The sequence below is a fragment of the Heterobasidion irregulare genome, assembly GCF_000320585.1.
Source record: "Heterobasidion irregulare TC 32-1 unplaced genomic scaffold scaffold_02, whole genome shotgun sequence".
Lineage (NCBI taxonomy): Eukaryota > Fungi > Basidiomycota > Agaricomycetes > Russulales > Bondarzewiaceae > Heterobasidion > Heterobasidion irregulare.
Genome location: NW_009258198.1, coordinates 2,069,625 through 2,090,608, shown reverse-complemented (window position 1 = coordinate 2,090,608; position 20,984 = coordinate 2,069,625). Strand labels below are relative to the sequence as shown.

General features: G+C 50.5%; 8 protein-coding genes across 8 annotated transcripts; 2 read left to right on the top strand and 6 right to left on the bottom strand.

Annotated features, from left to right (window-relative positions):
* Window positions 1–292: 292 nt before the first annotated feature.
* Window positions 293–8,186, top strand: HETIRDRAFT_60499 (uncharacterized protein; the record flags this gene model as incomplete). The annotated part of the gene is made up of 22 exons (XM_009543551.1): window positions 293–496; window positions 552–1,186; window positions 1,242–1,574; window positions 1,710–1,915; window positions 1,967–2,232; window positions 2,293–2,646; window positions 2,974–3,518; window positions 3,651–4,018; window positions 4,068–4,183; window positions 4,243–4,338; window positions 4,395–4,565; window positions 4,628–4,903; window positions 4,962–5,045; window positions 5,104–5,216; window positions 5,272–5,342; window positions 5,392–5,707; window positions 5,759–6,431; window positions 6,485–6,611; window positions 6,668–6,822; window positions 6,872–7,426; window positions 7,479–8,070; window positions 8,136–8,186. 21 exons carry the CDS (start codon window positions 293–295, stop codon window positions 7,635–7,637), a joined length of 5,823 nt encoding a protein of 1,940 aa, XP_009541846.1. The 3' UTR covers window positions 7,638–8,070; window positions 8,136–8,186.
* Window positions 7,773–8,771, bottom strand: HETIRDRAFT_471025 (uncharacterized protein). The gene is made up of 6 exons (XM_009544352.1): window positions 8,652–8,771; window positions 8,543–8,594; window positions 8,464–8,481; window positions 8,333–8,405; window positions 8,136–8,272; window positions 7,773–8,070 (listed from the first exon to the last, which is right to left on the bottom strand). The coding sequence occupies exons 1-6, from the start codon at window positions 8,701–8,703 to the stop codon at window positions 7,884–7,886; spliced, it is 519 nt and encodes a 172-aa protein (XP_009542647.1). The 5' UTR covers window positions 8,704–8,771; the 3' UTR covers window positions 7,773–7,883.
* A 214-nt stretch (window positions 8,772–8,985) lies between these two features.
* Window positions 8,986–9,746, bottom strand: HETIRDRAFT_438461 (uncharacterized protein). Its single transcript, XM_009544351.1, has one exon. The coding sequence runs from the start codon at window positions 9,671–9,673 to the stop codon at window positions 9,221–9,223; it is 453 nt and encodes a 150-aa protein (XP_009542646.1). The 5' UTR covers window positions 9,674–9,746; the 3' UTR covers window positions 8,986–9,220.
* A 363-nt stretch (window positions 9,747–10,109) lies between these two features.
* Window positions 10,110–10,905, bottom strand: HETIRDRAFT_407696 (uncharacterized protein; the record flags this gene model as incomplete). Its single annotated transcript, XM_009544350.1, has 2 exons — window positions 10,110–10,135; window positions 10,199–10,905. A coding segment is annotated over one exon (622 nt), but the record flags the coding sequence as incomplete, so codon positions are not given.
* A 646-nt stretch (window positions 10,906–11,551) lies between these two features.
* HETIRDRAFT_438460 (uncharacterized protein) lies at window positions 11,552–13,767 on the bottom strand. Its single transcript, XM_009544349.1, has 10 exons — window positions 13,538–13,767; window positions 13,371–13,484; window positions 13,256–13,310; window positions 12,875–13,201; window positions 12,754–12,814; window positions 12,345–12,697; window positions 12,229–12,287; window positions 12,118–12,176; window positions 11,998–12,061; window positions 11,552–11,940 (listed from the first exon to the last, which is right to left on the bottom strand). The coding sequence occupies exons 1-10, from the start codon at window positions 13,728–13,730 to the stop codon at window positions 11,651–11,653; spliced, it is 1,575 nt and encodes a 524-aa protein (XP_009542644.1). The 5' UTR covers window positions 13,731–13,767; the 3' UTR covers window positions 11,552–11,650.
* Window positions 13,768–14,055: 288 nt separating this feature from the next.
* On the bottom strand, window positions 14,056–16,243 carry HETIRDRAFT_471015 (uncharacterized protein; the record flags this gene model as incomplete). The annotated part of the gene is made up of 10 exons (XM_009544348.1): window positions 14,056–14,458; window positions 14,515–14,578; window positions 14,645–14,703; window positions 14,758–14,816; window positions 14,874–15,284; window positions 15,335–15,661; window positions 15,717–15,771; window positions 15,823–15,912; window positions 15,969–15,992; window positions 16,057–16,243. The coding sequence occupies 10 exons, from the start codon at window positions 16,241–16,243 to the stop codon at window positions 14,169–14,171; spliced, it is 1,566 nt and encodes a 521-aa protein (XP_009542643.1). The 3' UTR covers window positions 14,056–14,168.
* A 337-nt stretch (window positions 16,244–16,580) lies between these two features.
* On the bottom strand, window positions 16,581–17,908 carry HETIRDRAFT_448807 (uncharacterized protein; the record flags this gene model as incomplete). The annotated part of the gene is made up of 7 exons (XM_009544347.1): window positions 16,581–16,858; window positions 16,912–16,959; window positions 17,015–17,108; window positions 17,169–17,227; window positions 17,282–17,510; window positions 17,566–17,744; window positions 17,803–17,908. 7 exons carry the CDS (start codon window positions 17,906–17,908, stop codon window positions 16,581–16,583), a joined length of 993 nt encoding a protein of 330 aa, XP_009542642.1.
* Window positions 17,909–19,449: 1,541 nt separating this feature from the next.
* On the top strand, window positions 19,450–20,922 carry HETIRDRAFT_407691 (uncharacterized protein; the record flags this gene model as incomplete). Its single annotated transcript, XM_009544346.1, has 6 exons — window positions 19,450–19,699; window positions 19,760–19,823; window positions 19,871–20,161; window positions 20,220–20,348; window positions 20,398–20,593; window positions 20,659–20,922. Coding segments are annotated over 6 exons (1,194 nt in total), but the record flags the coding sequence as incomplete, so codon positions are not given.
* Between the last annotated feature and the right edge of the window lie 62 nt (window positions 20,923–20,984).

The following is a 20,984-nucleotide window of genomic DNA, read 5'->3' as shown; positions in this document are numbered from 1 at the left end:
TTGGTATATCCCCAACATATCCATGTAGTTTATAGAGCGCTCAAGCGCTCAAAGATGCCATCTTCGTTTAAATCCTTGTCTGGAATCTAACAGAACATGAACATGTCCCAAATACCTCTTCCTGGAACCGACCAAGGGTGAGACTGCGGACCCGCCCTGACAGCTCCTGACAGACGCCCAGGGCCAAAGGAGGACGCTTACGTCGCTCTATATGTCGCCGATTAGCTAAGTAGCCCCCCGTGATGTCACGGCTCTAAATGAGACTTGCTCTTCGATTGTAGCAGCGAGCACCATGGCTTGGTGGTCGACTTCATGGCTACCATTACCCTCGATTGAATTTTCGTTACCTTCAGGAATACAACGCAGATTTATCTCTTTTCTTCTCAAACGATCACTGGGTCACCTTCTCAAACCGGGACAATTCGATGTACAACAGATAGATTCTCAGATTGGATCTGGTTATGTGCAAGTTAGGGATCTAGAACTAGATTATACTGTGTGTTTTTCCTTCTCTTTCCCTTGCGAGTCATTAGTGTTCACGCTTGTCACAGGCTATCAACTCGCATCTTATAGGGCTGCCAGTAAAGCTTCACGATGGCTCTATATCCAGTGTCACTGCGCGTATTCCTTGGCCTAATCCCCTGACAGCCAACGTCGGCTTGTCAATTCAATCCCTCCATCTCACTTTCCACGTTGATCCGAAGGCTCCTGTACCAACTGCTCAGGCGACTACGAACCTCGCAGACTCAGTCGTGAGTGTTGCCGAATCATTCATTCACGATGAGTTGACTCCAGGAGAGGAAGCCACGTTGCGCGAATCCTTTCATCCAGACCTTGACATATCTGTCACCTCTACTCGTGAGAACGTTCCAGGTGGACTTGACCCATTTATCGCTGCGGACGAAGAGGCTTCATCCGAGGTGGATCCTGCAGGGGTGTCTATATTTGCTACCATGATTGAGCGGTTGTTGTCGCGCTTTGAGTTCGATGCTAAGGATACGAGCATTACATTGGTCTATCCAGGGCATTCAAGCTTCATCTTCAAAGTATCTGAGATTGCCTATGGGAGGGACGATAGATCGAATACGACAAGCAGAAATTCAAGCACTGGCCCTAAGGATGTCGCAATTGGACTTGAATCTCCAGGAGAGACTCGCACAATTTCTATCTCCGGAGCTACGCTTTTGTATCACGATCTTAATTCTACAATGGGTACGTTGAACGTTTCTGTGCACTCAAAGCATCTATGTCGATACTATTAATCATATAGGATGCTCTTCCTCGGCACATAGTCCACAATCGCAATCAGCTTTCAATCCGCTTATCTCTCCGCCTTCCCCTTCAGCATATCATTATCAGTCTGATTCTGACTTGGACGAGGATACACAATTAATGATGTCTCAATCCATCGCTGGTCTTCCCCCACGACCTGTTTCCCCAGCGAGCACCGTCGCGAGCACCGTAGCCAGTACTATGTTCCAGAGTGCCGTTTCTATCATTGCCAAAGACGATACCGAGGGTTCCAATGCGCAGACAAACTCACAGGATACACCACTAGCCTTTGCCTCAGAGTTGTCCAACGGCCTCGGGGCGATTGAACAAGAGCTTTTCCCTGGCGATTCTCCGCAAGCCAAGGCGCCGGACCAGGGGGAAATACAAGTTCTCGAAGAGACTCTTCTATCGCTCGCGTGCGAGCCAACCGTGATTAGATTAACCACATCTCTTTCACCTCGTAGAACCGTAGTGCCTTCCTTTGCGCTGAGTACTGTTGCACCAAGTGTAGGTGCATCATCTACCGAAGGCCAGCAGGCGAAGAAATCAGGACGAGTTAGCATCTCTATTACGACAAGTACAATTGCATGTGCGCTCGGAGCGACTCATATTCGCAGTATCTTGGACATCGCAGAGATATTGGGTTCTCATACGTCTCTCAAGCCCTCTCCTGCACCGAAACAGGAGATCAAAGACTCGGGTGGCGCTTCAACTACCACGGTCTCATCTTCAATCCTGGACGACATCAAAGCGAGTATCGACATACGTGGGATTGCGTTACTTTTCTTGCCATCGCTTTTGACAGTCAAAGACGCACAGGGACTGCCTAAATCTAAAGGAGAAGTTCTCATCGACTTGGGTGCATTTTTTGACCAGCCTCTGATACCTCCAAAACTTCTTCATGGTTATGTTCGACTGCTCGTGGAAACGGTCGCCGTCACCGCATCCATCTCTACGTCTGTCAGCAGAACGAATGTTTCCTCTGCAGGACGTTCCGGTCGTCAGCCACGTTCGGCCGAGAACGAACTTGTCTCTTCGACATCTACTGCCATAGCCTTGACTGTTGCCGATTTATCTATCTGCGCATTTCGTCGGCCTTCAGGATCTCCCTCATCACCATCTAGCTCGCACGAACATGTAGTTTCTCCTGTGTTGATCACGGATCCGCACCTGTCCCTTCAGTACCCAACTGAACACCAATCACCCGCAACTATATCCTCATACGATAGCAATCATCCATTGCAGAGTGCTCAAACTCCACCATTACCAGTGTTTGATGTCGCTGATTGGACGACTCCGCTACAACATGCAAACCAAGCTAGGGTTTCTCTATGGCGAGTAAAACCCTCGCATCGTCATAACCAATCCCGCAGGGTCTCTGCGAACAACATACCTAATTCATCTATATCCCCTGACAAGGCTCCGTCAGCGAACATCCCAATTGAAGCGCCTGACCCGAACACACATGGACCAGCGATTACGGTGAAGGTCGCTGCTGCATCGTCTGTCACTCATGGTGGAGATCAGATATCCGGAAGAATTGCGGACGAATATTCCGTTGATGCAGATTTCTTACCTCTGCATTTCTTTTTCGACCTTGGACTGATACTCGATGGAGACGACGATCAAGAGTCTAGTCAACTGCTGTCATTCTTGGAAGAGATCGTAAGCCCAGTGAGTGGGCAGCAGGGGACCCTTGAGTCGGATTTCCCACAACGAGATTCCGGTTCAGAGTCAGGGGGTGACGAAACTGATGAAACTGATCCGACACCACCAGCTTCTCCGCGAGGTCAGCGCATATCAAAGATGCGGGAACAGCAAAGGGAGAGGGAAATGGAAAGAAAGCGGTTGGAAAGGCTGGTACTGGAAGATCTGAACTTATCCATGGACTACCGGCTGAAGGAGCCTGGTCTGTCGGCACCCTCGACGCGATTAAAACGCAAGGTTTGTCAATATGACAGCTATTGTAAAAGCTCTGGCATTAACTCTACCCAGGTGAAATCTCGAACCCAGGAAGTTCAAATAGTCGATGTCACTATCGGCTTCCCCATGATTAGGATGGAAATTCGTTGCCCTCCTCCTCCGTCATATTCACCTCGTTCCGGCGCCCTTATCATGGACATTCATGGCCTTACATTGTCAACCCATTCACCTCAATCTAGCCATAAACCAGGCGCGCGTTTTACGGGCATCGATGCCACAGTCTCTCCGCCTTCCCCTTTGCATAAGAGCAATAGCACATTGTTGTTGACCGCAGAATTGCGACGCTTGCTCATCGCCAGCTCTTTGGCAGGGGAAAGCAATGCAAGTGCATTCATGTCCTTGGGACCACTTTCTGTTGCTGCGGAAGGTTCTGGTGGTGGACGATTAGGCGACAGGGGTTCAGGCCTCAATGCCCCTCCAGTCACCATAGCCTTGACACAAACACATAATCTGGCAATCAATCCCTCAAAGGCTCTAGTCCTTACTATACAGATTCCTTCACTTCATATCGATCTGTCGAAACCTCTCTTGGATGGTGTTCAACTGTGGGCTGACGACATTCAACAACTTGTTGAGAGGACAGTATCTAAAAGCGCTGATTCAGAAACGTCATCGAGACAAGGTCCATCTCTCATAGGGAGCAGATTTTTCGTGCCCGCCAAACACAGAGCTAGTAGTAGCTCATTAGAGAGCAACGGTATCGGTCTACAGGGGAATGAACCGCTTAGCAACGAAACGATAATCAAGGCCACAATCTCAGAAGGTAATTGAAATCCTTTTTATTTTGTCCATATATTGATGGATTAAATCAGCCTTCGTGAGATTGATGGTACCCCGAGAGGTGAATGACACATCCGTCCTTTTGCAACCATTCGACATCCTCGCTTCTGAAGTCGACGCACTTCTCGAGTTGAAGCCAGAAGGAAAGGTCATTGTACGGTTACCCTGTCGCTAATCATCTTCTGATGGCTGTTCTGACAGGACGAGACGGTCATGACTTTATCAACGATGATCATCGCCATCGTCGACGGGCAAAGCCCTTCTTCTATGCCATTCTTGTCTCTGACTGCACCTCACAGCCTGGTATGCTTTGTTAGAGGCAGATAATGTCCACTTATCACTGACTTTGTTCATCTCAGCTCTCTAGCCCTAGGCCTCTTTTGAAATTGCATTTCAGCTCTCTAGTGGTCCCAGAGTCAACGGCTAAAGAAACGCGTATAAGGTTGACGTTGTGCGGTTTCACATACAACTTCCTTCCTGACCTGCAGTGGATGTCAGACCTCGCTCGATTTGCCAAATCTCCACCAGGTGTATGTTTTTCGTCGCTTATCATCTGTCCTCACTAATCTTTCTACATCCCTCAAATCCTTAGGCTTTTGAAAGCGTTATACCTAGTGAACGTACGCGGATTACTGTGAAGGTTATGGACGGCTCTGTTCGTTTATTTGCCCCACAGTATCCAGGCGCCCTAGTCCTTCATCTCGGCGACCTCGATTTCTCAACCGACATAGTCGGTGATTCAACGGAGACACACTTGAATCTAGGAGTCTCAACGTTGGGAGTCTTGCTGGTAGATAACCATCTTGCCGCTGCCAACGATGTCAACCGGCTGTCTTTATTAGGCGCGAAGGGCATCATGTTCTGGAAGGTTTGTGATAGAATTTGATTGAACTGGTGTATATTGACTGGGTCCCGTTCGTCACCAGAGATCAGGTTATGCTTTGCTGGCTGAAATATCTGACCTGAAGTTGTTAATAGCGATCGTGAACGGAGATACCTCTAATTCTGATGTGATGAATGCTTCTTCATGCTAGGGAAACACATTGGATCACTGATGAGTTTGTGCAGGTCACTGTGGAAGGCATTACACTTCGCCTTCATCTGTGCGCCGACACAATGACAGCCCTTGGCGCTTTTGGAAGTGACTTAGGTTCAGCATTCAGCAAACACGACACTGAACCGTGCGTCTGTTCATCGTACAGAGCAAAGGGCCGTGAAACTGATATTTGAACTTAGCTCATTGCAACCTCAGACCAAAGAGCCAGCTAACCTATCCACTCAGAGAAATATAAATCATGAAATTATGGGTAAGATTCGTTTCATGATTTTATCTCGAGTTTTCACGAGTCCTTGTAGCATCTGTGGATGAGCAAGCATTTCATCGAATTCCTGAGGTTGGAGCAGCGCCAGATATGATCAACGACGACCTTCCATCCAATCCCGAATATCTTGACGCCTCCTTCGGCGCCGCGGCTGGTCTCCGTGAGTACGACGATGAGGACTTGGAAGATCTCCAAGAAGAAGATATCTTCTTGTATAATACGACCTCCGAGAAAGCTGGACTCATATCCAAGGTCGGAGGGGAGACCATCAAGTTACTGCACTCTGAAGGACTTGATGTCGTCGAGAATTATTTTACCACATTACCAGCACTCTCCGAAGAGATCTATGAGTCAGTTTTCTCATCCTCGTTGACCTCTGATTATTCAATTGCCTCATACAGAAATGGCATGGTCAAGGACCGCCTGCGTATCCATCAAGCTGACGTCACACTCTTCTTATATGAGGGCTACGACTGGGCCTCGACGCGTCAGACGATCGAACACGAGGTCAAGGAAATGAAACGACGACTGGCAAAAATCAAACAGCTGGTAGCAAGTGGCCAGACATACGATCCTAACGTTGATGAAGCAAGCACGCTCTTATTCAATTCTGTCTATGTTGGTTTGGAGCAGGAGTTGAACGAGATGGGGTCTGACGCGCTGATTGAGGCTATCGACGAAGAGCTGAAGGATGATCTTGAGACTGCGAGCCAGAGTTCATGGCAGTCATTGAAGCCTCAAACTCATGAACAGTCCGCTCCACGATCCCTTCGAATCCATGGCCATCGGCTTACCAGGGCAAGAGGGCCTAGTATCGAGTTTCGTTTATTTGGTTTAAACGCAGAAGTGGACCAGCATGCACCTAGCGACGATACAGTGTCCAGGGTTCTTGCCACAATCAGGGACGTAGAAATCCTGGATCATGTGAAGACTTCGACATGGAGAAAGTTCCTCTCAGCGCTGCGGTCCGATTCGCATGGTAATGTCCGCGAAACGGATTCGAACATGGTACGCGTGGAATTGCGTACCGTTCGTCCAGTTCCAAGCAACCCCTCCGAAGAAGCCAGGCTGCGGGTGAGTCTCCACAAGTTTCATACTAGAATTTGTACCTCAAACGACGGATTCAGGCCAAAATTCTTCCCCTTCGCTTGCATGTCGACCAGGATGCGTTGGACTTTTTAAAGAAGTTCTTTAGCTTCAAAGACCCAAATGCGGCCCCAGCTGCTGGAGCACCTAGCAATGAAATCTACTTCCGTACGTCTACTTTCATTATAGATGAGCAATGATTGATGATGACATCCACGATGAAGAGCACGCAGAAGTGTTTCCAGTAGGACTCAAGCTGGACTACAAGCCCCGCCGTGTCGATTATAGAGCTCTACGAGAGGGAAGGACTATTGAACTCATGAACTTCTTCCACTTCGACGGTGCTGAAATGACACTCAGACATATCACTATATCTGGAGTACGTTGTGCAGTCTCCCTTCACTCATCACACTGACATGCTAGGATAGATTACTGGTTGGCCTCGATTCTTTGATCTTCTTAATGACCTTTGGACACCCGATGTGAAGGCCACGCAACTTGCAGACGTAATCTCTGGAGTCGCTCCCATTCGTTCCGTGGTAAATGTTGGTTCTGGAGTTGCGGACCTGGTCCTGCTACCGATCGCACAATACAAGAAGGACGGTCGAATTGTGCGAGGCATTCAAAAGGGTACAAGGGCCTTTGTGCAGACCACGGCTGTCGAGGCCATCAAACTGGGTGCGCGTTTGGCAACTGGGACTCAAGTGATTTTGGAGCAGGCAGAAAATGTACTTGGAAGCCATTTCAGCGAGTCAATCACCGCAGAGACTGTACAAGGATCTCCTGTAAACAGCGAAGGCACTGGGCCGCGATGGGACACTGACGAGGACGCAGCCGATCTCATCAGTAAATACGCCGAGCAGCCTCTAGATATGAAGGAAGGGATGCAGTCGGCCTACACGAGTTTACGGAGGAATCTCAATTCTGCGGCACAGACCATTTTGGCAGTTCCTATGGAAGTATATGAGCGGTCTAGCAATGAGGTACGTCGATGAGTACAGTCGACGTTTCCGAGGCCTCTAACACAATCCATAGGGTCCAGTTCGTGCAGTGATCAGGGCTGTGCCAATCGCTGTTTTGAAGCCGATGATTGGTGCCAGCGAGGCAGTCAGCAAAGCATTGCTGGGCCTGCATAATTCTATGGATCCCAACGTCCGGCTTGAGAACGAAGCGAAATACAAGCATCGTCAATAGTCTATCCTGCCCTGGGCGTACTTAATTTATGTTCATGCTGCCTGTTATCAATGTTCCAGTCACATCCCCCACGGTCCCATTCACATTGTACTTTTATTCATTCGCGGATCTTTCTCCCACTCACACTTAGCCCTAATCATGTATGCATAGTGTGCATGACCCTGCTATTACTACATAACGGTCTACTTTTTTAAATCTGAAAACACATCGACAGCAATACATACATGGGAAAAAGTGAAAACACATCTAATCGAGATCCATGCCCATTGACCGTCCCTCTCCAGGAAGCAGAGCACTCCTTGGTTTGGCGGAGACCTTGATTTTCTCCTTGACCATGACTTCTGCACCCTCGGTCGATGTTGGCTCAAGCAATTTGATCGACTCCAGCTTCTTTTTGCGGTGTGCGCGTACCTTGTCTCTGCTGGCCACCATTCTAATTGGGACAGCGGGTTGAGTCCTCCAGAGTTAAGCCGGGTGAGCAAGAGCGCATGTGCGTACCTGTTCTTCCAAAACGCACGCTCCCTCTTCTGTTTGATCTCTGCTATCCGCTTCATAGCCTTGATCGTGGTCTGGACGAGCTCGCGGTCGTAGCGGACAGGAACATTTCTCCGCTTTTCGAAGTCGATCGTTGAATCCTGACAGCAGCACGCATATGAGCCCGTGTCTTTCCTGAAACCAGACAAAGATGGACGCACGACAGTCATCTCTTTCCCTGCTGCCTTCCTAAAAGCCTTGGTCCACCTCACTTTTCTCGGATTGCGCTTCATTCTGATCCGGGAATGCGGTGAGTAACACATCAGCGTAGCTTCGAGGGATGAAAACTGACTTGAAATTTTTATGGCATCTGGAAGTCGGCGAGGGAGTCAACATGCACATTCTCTGCCCGAGACGAGTAACGAGCTCACTTGGATGTGCAGAACCGGAAAACCTTGGAGTCGTTTCTCACAAACGCCGATCCTATGGTAGGTGAAAATTAACAGAGCGGCAAGACCGATGATTTACTGCCATCCGCACCATGACCAGGATAGACGCTTTTTGAGCAGAAATAGCACTTCTCAATACGCATTTGAGTAACGCAATGTCAACCACCAGGTACAGGGTGAGTTAGCGGGTAATTCCGCGATTGCTGGTCTAAGGAAAACAAAGAGACAGGAAATGTATATGTGTGGTGAATATAGAATGCGTACGGCCGCAGATTGAGCGGGGTTCCTTATTAATTGAAATTACCGCATAAGGAACTCGATTTTCATTGGTTGCGCCACTCGCCGGTGGCGTCAAAAACATCACAAACATTCTGAATCAAAGGCATCTCTGCAGGCAAGTCATTGCACCAATGGCCATAGAATGATTGCGGGTATCGGGAAAAAATGCATCGTACATGAAGATCGAACAGTAAAGAGGGGAACGATGAACGAATGGCGACTGAGCCCGAAACAAGAACTCATGCGACAGAGGCAAAATTAATCGTTGACCTGCAGTGTAGTATGCGTATATATGGCAATGGAATGTAAAGCAAAAATATGGTCCAGTGATCACAAGAACAGCGCGGAAGCTCTGCACAATGCCCGCGTCGCGCTCTCCTCTTACGCTGTCTCCTTCACACTACTGACAGAGTCCTTTTTCCGCTTGCCCCCACCCAAGTGTCCGAGTTTCTTCAAACCTGCTGAGATGCTCTTCCTCTTCTCTTGTTGACTGTTCCTCTTCGACGACCGTGAAGACGCTGACTGGACGGAGGCGATGGACGCGACCTCAGCCTTTTCACTGGCTTCATTAACTTCGTCCTCATCCTCCTTCGTTTCCACAGCCGGATCGGATTCTTCGACAATCTCTGCGGCACCTCCTCCGACAAGACGGACTGTCGTTTCGGGCTCTGAGTCTTCCTCTTCCTCTTCAACAGGTGGTTCCTCAATAGCGTCCTCAGCAGAAATGAGGACAGGCTCCGACCCATTTGTTGAAGATTCGACGTCAGAGTCAACAGAAGATGCGGGTTTCAACGGGGATGACACTGGCGATGGCTGCATGGGAGGAGCATCCATTGTGGGAGCAGAATCGGCGAGCAAGTCGGTGACGTCCAAAGCCGCTTCTGGTGATGGTATTGGCTCTGCCGAGGTTGCGGCCGACAGTACGCCCGGAGATACAGGAAGTGGAACAAGAGTAGGCTCTTTGACTTCAGCGGCGGGGCCGTCAGTGAGCGGATGTGCCTTAGACGGTGTTCCGGATGTTGTCAGCTGAGCTTCAATGTCAATTTCCCGCATCATGGGGCTACGAGAACTCTCTAAGTCAAGAGAAGAAGCACCCGAGTCTGGGGAGGTCGGCGAAGGGATGATGTCGCTCTGCGTGGGGAGTCCAACAGGAAGTGGTGCAGGGACTTTAGTGACAGAAATCACGGGAAGAGGTTGCCTTGTTCGCAAGGTTTCTGAATCGTCTTCAAAGACAGGAATAGGCACCTCAGCTGCCATACCATTGACGGTTCTGGCCAGGTCAAGGACGTCGCGAGCCTGTAGGGAAGACATTGTTATGCCTTGCAAGTAAAAACAAAAGATGAATATGAATGCCTCACCTTGCCCTTGTCCGGTCGCGCAGGCGCATCAGGTATCAAACCCGACTCGTGCCATTTCCTAACACTTTTGTCTGCCCATGCCTCTAAAACATTCCAGCCTCGATACTCTCCCGACAGGCGCAACCCGCCAGCACCAGCCTCTCCATTGCCATCACCTGAGCCGCGACCTGTGCCATCGAAGAAATAGCTCTCGTAGCCCACGCCATCATCACTTCCTTCACTCTCAGCGGCGCCACCAAGCTCGTACCCTTCTCCACCCTCAAGCTCCTCCACTATGCTGGCCAACCATCGTGCCCAACCAGCGGGGCCATCTCCACGCCAGAGTACAACTTTAGTATCAAAGTCGCGTCCGAATACTATGACCTGACCGACGAATCCGCCCTCGCCAGGATTGGTATCGACGCCGACATAGTTTCCAGCCTTATCTGTAATGAGAGGAATCCATCCGCGCTGCGAATATTCCTTTCGGACCCATCCCTCCGGGACAGATTTCATGACTTCGCGAAGCTTGGCATGAGCACCTGTATTGGGGTCATCGTCAACCTCTCTCCAGAATCGCCATTCGTCCAGTACTTCTTCCAAAGGAAGTAGAGTGAGGCCATAGAATAGCCCCTCCGAGCAGCCTGCCGACGATTCAGCCTCTTGGCCGTTGACGGCGAGGTAGGACTCCCGGACAGCCTGGGGAAGACTGAAGCCGAACTGCATCTCCAAGTTAACAAGGTCCTGAGGCAGTATGCCGTAGTTCAGGGTGTCACCAAGTTCGGGGTATTCATTTGAGAGCCAGGTTCTGAAGCGGTTCCAAGTATGCTCTAAGGGTGGGTATGGGGGTAACATTGGGAGAGGAGAATTATGTGTTGGAAGCAATGATGATGGTCGCGCACGTCTTCAGAGTGGGCATGTGCAAAGTAAGAAGATAAAATCGGTTGCAGTGAGTTTAAGAAAGGATGGGCCTACCCGGTTGGCACATAGTCATATTGGCCTCCACCATTTGATTGGGGTGGGTATGTGTATGTCGGGCTCAGGGCAGAGTCCGGTTCAGGCGTGGTGAGTGAGTCGGTGTTATATGCATCGTGGAAGACGTGTGATGGGAGAGAGAAGGCATCCTGAGTATGTGAGAGCGCCTGTGTTCTCCTGTTGGACGAGGATTTTGAGGAGAAGAGGGAGGCGAGCCAGCTCATTACTGTGGATAATGGAGACGAGCTTTGAGGGAGCAGTGGTGAGTGGCAAGCACGACGGCCTTCGCGGTCGCTTCACTCCGCTTTAGGCACTCCCTCCGAGTCCTCTCGGCATCACCGGCCGGCACGCGGCAATCGTGAGGTCCGTAACCGCCGCTCCGGCAACGTTTCTCTCATCAGGCCTCTGACACAGACACTTTGCATCGTGGAAAAAGTACTACATCGACTACGTATTACAGGTGCTCTAGTCTAGGTTTCGTGGTCCATTCATGCCCTCATCACATCCGCCCAAGGTTCGCTGAGACCTTGAAGTCCGCATCGGTCTTTGCTCGGATCTCCTCCAACGTAACACCCTCGGCGATGTCAACCAGCTCCAGTTCTCCAGCCTTGCGGTCAACGTTGAACACACCGAGCTCAGTGATAATCTGGCTGACGGCTCGGGCGCCCGTCAATGGCAGAGAGCATTTCTTTACGATCTTTGGGCTTCCGTCCTTGGCACAGTGTTGCATAAGAACGATGATAGTAGTCGCGTCGGGGCTAGATACGAGATCCATCGCGCCGCCGATACCTACACAGCGCACACCGTTCAATGACAGTCTGTAGCAGTGAATAACCTACGACTTGCCTTTCACAAGCTTCCCTGGAACCATGTAATTCGCAATGTCCCCCGCCTGCGAAACCTCCATGGCCTGGAAAAAGAAATTAGTTCATTGCAATATAAGATATCAAAGGTATATGAGCGCACTCCAAGGATCGAGACGTGAAGATGCCCGCCACGAATCATAGCGAACGACTCGGCGGAATCTGAAATCGAATGAGTAACATTATACTGGTACAAGAAAATGAACCCGCGTACCGAAAGTGGAAGCACCGGGCAACAGTGTCGAAGCCTCCTTGCCCGCATTGATGATATCCCTACGTTACCAGTGAGCAACATCCGCCTACCGCAAGCTCCAAAGAAATGGTACTAACGGGTCAACTTGTTCTTTCGTGGGATACGGTCCCATTCCGAGAATTCCGTTTTCGCTCTCCAGCCAGACCTTGACACCAGCGGGCAGATGCTCCGGGACGAGAGTCGGCATACCGACACCAAGGTTGATATAGTATCCATCTTTGATCTCCTTTGCGGCACGCCTCGCAATTCTGTGCCGGATGTCTTTTGCAGGATCTACAGGCTTCTGCGACTTTTGGTCCGCCTCACTGGGTGCGAGGTTCAAAATTTCGATCAACTTGGGTTCTGTTGCTTGGACAATCCGGTCGACGTAAATGCCAGGTAGGTGAATCGCGTTGGGGTCGAGTTCGCCGATAGGAACGATGTGCTCAGCCTAAATGATATATGCGTTACTCGAGCGGAGAAAAAAATGAAAGGCAAAAAACTAACCTCAACAATCGTCAGTTTTGCGTTCCTTGCCATGATTGCATTAAAATTATTCGCGGTGTGCCTAAAAAGTACATCAGCAAGGACCTACAAGTGAATCGGAGTTGGCAATGCGATGACGCACTTGAAGATGCAATTACCAGCCTCATCAGCCTTCCAGGCGTGGACAAACGCGACATCTCCAGCAATAGCAGGCTCCATGACATATCTCTTCCCATTGAAGTCTCGTGTTTCCTTCTTGTTGCCGGGGATCATGACGCCATGATCCATACCGCCAGGGTTATAGCGAATAGGAATATCCCCGGTCTCCACAGCAGTATAGGCTCCGGTGGGCGTGTAGATTGCGGGCATGCCTGATGCATGAGCCCGCATGCGTTCAACCAACGTGCCCTGTGGTACAAGTTCTAACGAGACTTCTCCCTTGAGGTACATTGACTCGAAGTACTTATTCCTGAGAAAAAACTATCAGCGCTGGGCTGCTTGATAGGTTATACAAAATACACACCCTCCAAGATATGAGATCATGAGCTTCTCCAGTTGCTTCGACTTCAGCAGTCGCGCTGATGAAAAAAATGTTAGGATATTCCACGTGTATGCGCGAGATCCTGAAGGAAACGTACTAAGACCGTGATCACCAGCACCGGCGTTGTTCGACACGGCAGTCAGATTCTTCACTTCTGGCCGCTTGACCAACGCCGAGATCAGCGTCTCTGGGATGCCGCATAGCCCAAAGCCTTGAAACCGCACGGATAAAGTAGCATGCAGGCCGTAAAACTGTCTTGCTCACCTCCACTGAGAATCAGGCTACCTGAGACTACATCCTGGACTGCCTCCTCGGCAGAACTCCACACCTTCTTACTGCGAGGGACATCCTTCACCGGCGCGACGGAATAGGGTCTGAAGAAAAGGTGAGAGGTGGGTACCGCGGCGACACGAAAGCGACAGTGGAGCGGTGCACGAGCCGCCTTGATAGATAGCATCTCAACCTGGGGTGGGGAAGGAAGAGGGGGTGAGAAGAGAGTGCGGGGGTGGGATCGGAAGATCGAGATGTTCCACGGGGTTTTATACGATGCATATCGCAGAGGAAAGAGAGCATGGGTGCACAATCGTTCACGGCCGCGGCTCAACTATTCTCTCCAGCCCCCGCTCGGACGTGGTCGGCGGAGCCCTCAGACGTCGTCGATGGCAAGAATTTCAGCCGCCGAGTCGCTGACTAAGCGCTTTTCTGCCGTTCCGTTTGCAGTTGAGCCTTGGTTGAGCCGCGCGGCACTCCTTCAGACCAATGCCCTAGCGCAATTGCGCTTTAAATCCGCAAAAGCAGTATATTACGAACCTGTTGCGTTTCCCTAGTTTCCCTCCGAACAGTGCCTTCAGAAGCTGCATGACCCCGCAAGAACCCCACATTCCCCTCACTCTCGTCACAATTTCCCCAGACTACTCCGCACCGTGAACTCGCACCCGGTCTTCGCCTTGACCTCCTCCAGCGAAACGCCCTCAGCCAGATCCGTCAGCTGGAGTCCACCGCTATGCCGGTCCACATCAAAGGCAGCCAGCTCTGTGATGATCTGACTGACTGTCCTTGCACCTGTCAGCGGGAGCGAGCACTCCTTCAGAATCTTCGGGCTTCCGTCTTTGGCGCAGTGCTCGAGGACAGCAATCACCCTCGTGTTATCAGGGTTGGACACCAGATCCATCGCGCCGCCGATACCTATATCACTGCCGCATCAGCAGGCCATTTCGGAGCTTTACGAGTCGCGACCGAACCTTTCACAAGCTTCCCTGGGATCATGAAGTTGGCGATATCACCGGCCTGCGAGACTTGCATGGCCTAGACAACATCGCACGATTAACAACCATGCCGCACTGTTGATCATATAACAGGGAAGAGACGCACCCCAAGAATAGCGACGTCGATATGGCCGCCACGAATCATAGCGAACGATTCGCCGGAGTCTGTCGCATCCAGGTTAGATACACTTTTTGGTTCCTTACACGTCGCAGACTCACCAAACACAGATGCCCCTGGCAAAAGAGTCACAGTTTCCTTACCCGCATTGATGATATCACTAATGACCAGATATCAGTGGGCCACGACGCTCTCAGTAGAACTGGCGTCCACGTACGCATCCAGCTGTTCTGGCGTCGGGTATGGACCCATCCCCAATATCCCGTTTTCACTTTGCAACCACACTCTCACACCAGGCGGCAGATGCTCGGGCACAAGTGTGGGCATACCTATACCAAGGTTGACGTGGTACCCGTCCTTCAGTTCCTTGGCTGCACGTCGTGCGATACGGTGACGCAGATCCAGCGCGACAGCCTTACCAGCATCTTTGCCTTCCGATGATGCTGGAGCCAGTGTGGTGAACTCAATTTGCTTCTCTGCGGTAGCTTGAACAATACGATCAACATAGATGCCAGGGAGATGGATCGCGTTTGGCGATAAGGAACCAATGGGTACGATGTTCTCAGCCTCCACAATCGTCAGCTTCGCGTTCTTGGCCATGACGGTACTGAAATTGTTCGCAGTATACCTGATGGTCATTATCAGTATGGTATGGACGGGCCGAACACATAAACTGACCTAAATACCGTGTTGCCGACTTCGTCCACCTTCCAAGCTCTCACAAACGCGACGTCTCCGGGAATAGATGGCTCAAGTACATATTTCCGACCATTGAACTCTTTCGTTTCCTTCTTGCTTCCAGAGATGGCGACCCCATTCTTCATCCCGCCAGCATTATAACGAATGGGTATCGAGCCTTCTTCCACCGCTGTAGACGCGCCTGTTGGTGTGTAGAATGCGGGTATTCCTGCAGCATGTGCACGAAGACGCTCGACAAGTGTACCCTGCGGCACTAGTTCCATTGAGATATTTCCTTGAAGATAGAGCGATTCAAAATGTTTATTCCTAGCATCTCGAAAGTCAATATCTCTTTTAGTGCAGGCATAACCAAGTCACGTACCCTCCAATGTAAGATGCGATCATTTTGTCTATCTGGCCGCTATGGAGCAGTTTGCCTTGATAGGGAATAAGCATTTAAATTTACAGTCGTAATCCGGATCATTCACCAAGACCATTCTGCCCTGCACCAGCATTGTTTGACACGGCAGTCAACTTGGTCACTTCTGGACGTCGAGCGAGAGCATCGATGAGTGTATCTATTGATGAATAGATTAGTAGTCAACCCAATCTATAACCATTCATGAAGACGCACCAGGCGTGCCGCATAGCCCAAATCCTATGACGTCGCACAGTATAAGCTCCGAATTGCTTCCACCGACAGACTGCCCAGTCTTGCTCACCTCCACTCAGCAGGGTGTCTCCAGACTTCACGTCCTTGACAGCTTCGTCTACCGAATCGAACACTTTCTTTGTCTTTGGCAGGGGCAAGTCCGCCGGCGTGCTGTACGCGCGCACATACAATACATATGAAATGCTAGCCTTCCGCAACCGAAGGGCGCTCGACGTGGCGAGACCTCTCGACAACATGGTGGAGCTTCAGTCGGGCCTGCGGTAAGTTGTTGCGAGGGCAATTCAGGAAGGAACAAAGGCGACCGTGAATGCCTGCCTAAATATATGCGGGCTGTCTCGTAGCGCAGCTGACGCCCACAGTTACTACAAACGGTTAACTGGTTCACGGACTACCCCACAAATTACCATATATGGCATTTTGATGCCGCGGAAAATGCAAATACTCAGTGAGGATGCGGATCTTGAGCCGACCGTCTGAACAGAACAGGCTGACCTCGGCCGAGTTGGAGAAAAAACTGATTTGCACTTCCTCTGAATTAATACTACAATGTGCACATTCTGCGCTCAATGACCATCAACGTCTCTTCGCCGGCCCTCTTGGTCGGGCAAATGCCTGCTTCTCCTCCGGGGCAACTCCCGCAGTCCCGGAGCGACTTGTGTCGCCGCTGTGATCCACTTCTGCCTGCAGAAATGCAGCGTTAAGTTCGCTGGGGTCAGATGTTTCAACCTTGCGCGGAGCAAGATTCGCGCCGGGCAACAATTGTTTGGCAGTTTGATACACATTTGATGAGCCAGAGGAGTAGAGCATCCGGTGTTTGACTGGTGACGAGGACGGACAAGAATATATGAAGACTGGTCGCAAGCATCGATCATCGCCGTCAGACATGGACTAAGGGGGTACGCACTGATTTGTCGGTACGGAGAGTCTCGCGACCAGGCGAAAAATGCGAATGCTAGAGAACGAGTGAGTTTAGCAGTAGTCATATACATCACCAGCTCGACACTCACCGGGCTCAGACGAGGGGATCTTTGTGCTTAGATCGTCTGCACTAGATTCGGCGACAGTAGAAAGGACCAAAGTTTCCGAGGCAGTATCGATCGTCTGTGAACATCAACCACGATATGAGCAAGACTATCTGAGACAGGGGAAAGTTGTATCCACCAAAACGACCAGACGATCTCCTGAACCACTCGCAAGATCCTTGATGGAATCTTCAACTTCTGGAGACCAGTTTAATCCAACTCCAGTGCCTAAAGGACTGTGCCTTGCTCTACTCCCTTCATATGCGCCGCTGCCCGCTTGTCGCTCAGCAGCTCTGACATCCGCCATCTCTTTCTCTTGCGCGCTCATAGGATTTGGAGCAGCTACATGCCGCTTGTGTGCAGCATAACCTTCGGGAGACACATCGCTCTTGGATGTGGCAAAGACGGTATCGGTGAAGTAAGTTGACCCTAGACTTTTGGTGAGAGAGTTCCGGAATAATGCGTAGAGCATCTTCATTCCCTCGCGCGTAAAGATCGCGTTCTTCGTACAGTTCGAGTTTTGATATTAAGCGTACCTTTTCCTTCACAGTCACCGTGTCTGGCACGTAGTGCACAGCGATCCAGTCTGAGGATGGCTCATCGAGCCGGACGAGGACATATGCCGGCACATTATCTTCAAGCAACTCTTGCAGCTTGTTCAGGTCGTTCTCAAAGGTGCCAATGGGAGGGATGATGCCATCGGGAACCAGCAGTTCTGATATTCAGCAACGGTATAAGAGGGGGACAGAAAAGAGATGTAAACAAAGATGGACCATTGCGGATAGAGATCTTGAGGAAACGAACATTCTTGGATGTGATGGCGCCCGAGAAAGCGTTGGTAAGTTCCTCTGAGATCCCTAGGCCTGGTGTCTGTGCCATGTTTCCTGCCCGTAAGATGTAACAATATACGGTAGCAGAGGAGTTGGTGGTTATAGATGGGGTGTTGTACTTACAAATGCGCGCGCCGCGCAAATACCATCGGCAACAACGCGCCTTCCGATTCGACCACTATTACGGGTACACTTGGACAGTCCCTCGAGAGCTCATTCCGCGCAGACAACGTCGCATAGCAGCCTGCTTTCCTTCGCTTTTGTCAACTTGTAGCAGGCTACTCATCCACGGAATCAACTGATACGATCTTGAGCTCCTGGAGCGCCGTCACGCAACTGCACACCTGTCCGTCACTGTCTTAGAGGCGCTGCCGCTGTCAAGTATAAGTGCTAGAGCTGAACCATCACTGTTCTTCACTACAGATTCACAGACCATTCCCAAGGCCTATTCACGCGTCGTAATGACATCCACCAAGACCCCACATTTCGTTCCATATCCAGCTTACAAGGTGTGTCTTTGCCCTTGTGTGGATGCTGTTTATTGAAATCAACCCATCACGCTATTCATAGTCCAAAAGACATTCTCGTAACCTGTCGAATTCGCATTTGACTTCCTCACCACCCCGTTCATTTATTGTCACCGATGGCTCGACGACTAGCAACCCAACATCACCTGTCAGCTCCGAATTCGGAGAGCCCAACGCATTGCGAAATGGAAACGGGAGCATTTCTGTTTCCAAAAGACTTTCTTCCTCTACTGTTACGATCCAACCTCCACTCATTCATTTCAATGGCAATCCATCTGTCGGCATGCTAATTTCAGAGACAACTTCACCCGCCGACCCAGTCGCAATAGAAGACTCCATCAATGCACCCCCACAGCCACGGAACGTAGGTTCATTGGCTGCAGATTCCATTCCTACTTCCCTTACATCGGCTTCCCCACCTACATCATACACGCCTGCACCGGCACTGGCGTTCCTCCCGGAATTATCCTCTACTGTACCCGCCGAACCTACAAGCCAAACTGAGCCAACTGCCGGACCGTCGAAGTGGCAGTCTACCAATCTTCCAGCACGAAGGGTGTCCACGTTTCGCCACGTTCCCCTACGGAATACATCTACGCCGCTGTCCCCTTCTCCTCTGCGTCCAAACGGTAAACATCCGCGCACAGTTTCTTTCACCTCTCGTCAGTTTGATCAGGCTCATGTGCCTGCTGAGAGGGCACGCAGCGTACTCTCCTCTCCCGTCACTCGTGTTACGCCCACAGACGCGAGTAACAGCACTTCCAGCCTACCTAACCATGTTTCGTCGCCTCCACTCCCACCGAAAGACACTCATCATCATGAAGAGCGTGATCATTTAGATTTCAATCACCCCCCTTCTCGCACGGCCTCCCTTCCTCCAAAGCCCCCGCCGAAAACTCCGTCGCCAGCGCTAACCCCTGCAGGCTCTACCCCCGTTGCATCTCCTTCTCCAAGTATCTCTCCTCTTCCTCGCTCCAGCACCCCCATTCGCTCTTCAGCTCCATATCGCCATGGTTTCCAACCCGGAGGCGTTCGCCGCCAACTCACTGATGATTTTCTTGAGGCGCGCCGAGCTCTTCGTGATGCCGGTCGTATTGAGCGCACGCGCCTTGAACGGCGGCTTGAAAAGCTGATCGCTTTGCATTTTAATGCGAAGGGACAAGCCAGTACAAATTCGAGGGCACAGCCATCGAGGAGGGCATCTTCATTCTTTGATATTGACATCAAGGAATTGAGGAATCTAGATGCAGCAGATCTCTGGAAGAATATGATGCAGAATCAAATCACACCTGGGAGCAAGGCAGATATTCGAGGTGCGCTAGTTAAACCATGAATTTGAGATATTCCTTGACTAGCAGTGACCCTTTTCATAGCTCAGGAACAAAGCATCACGCCTTGGGAGAACGATAGCGACGTATCACAGTGTCCACTGTGCTCGTAGGTCCGATTTAACCTGGGGTATTCTTCAACTAATCTTTGCCTAGCGCATCATTTCACCCAATCACAAATCGTAAACACCATTGTCGTCTTTGTGGTCGAATCGTTTGCTCTCTTCCTGCAAAACGCGGTCAGCGACCTGTCACATGTTCACTCCTCTTCATTGCCGATAAAAAGACAGGGAAGATAGAAGAGGTGGGCGAAGGAGTTGATTATGGCGTGCGGAGACGAAGTAGCATGGGGCCACAAAACAAAGGTAAAGAGAAAGAAGCGCTTATTGAAGAGGAGAAGTTCCTCCAAGGAGTGAGGATCTGTCGAGAGTGTTCCTCAATCCTCAAGTACGTTTTTCAGGATATTGTTTCTCTAAATTGCCGTCCAGAACTTATCGGTTTGAAGGCGTCAACAGCACAGGCAGGAAGCATTCCACGTACCAACATATGCCAGACTCTACGAGGCGTTCATAAACCTTGAAAAACAGATTGAAGACGCTCTTCCAGTCTTCCAGGAACTGCTACTAGCTCTCAAGTCAGCGTCTACCTTTTAATCCACTGTATCATCGCTGACGGCCAATCAGCAACGATGACCAGCCAACGGCCGAAGCGTCTGCCGCTCGAAAGCGTCTTTTGGAGGCATTTTCGCAGTACGACTCTCTGGCGAAACGAATCCGAACGCTGCCAACTCCAGGGCCCGGGAGTTCCCAAGATCGTGTGCAGGCAGCGATACTCACGCGAGCGAGTGTGTTCCTGCAGAAACACATGTTCCCTCTTCGGGTTTGTTTGCATCACCGCATAAGCAACCCATCAGGATGCGACTGACTTCTCAATGTTGCTTGCAGACTCTTCCAAAACCCAAGAAACCCATATCTTCGCCAATCACGGAAGCAGAGACCCCCGTCATCGACCCAGACTCAAACCTGGCTCACGTCCTGCAGCCATTACTCGAGCAAGAAGCCCTTCTTGAGTCTTTCGTGGAAGAAGCCAAGGCTCACAGGAAGTTCGAGGACGTGCAGACACTCAAATCAAACCTTCGTGAAATCAGATCCGAGATCGACAAGGTCCTAGCAAATGCTGATTATGAAGTACATCGACAAAATGGATAGATCAATCGATACTTGTAGTAGTGTAGATAATAGTCACCGATTATTACGTTCTCACTTCGTTG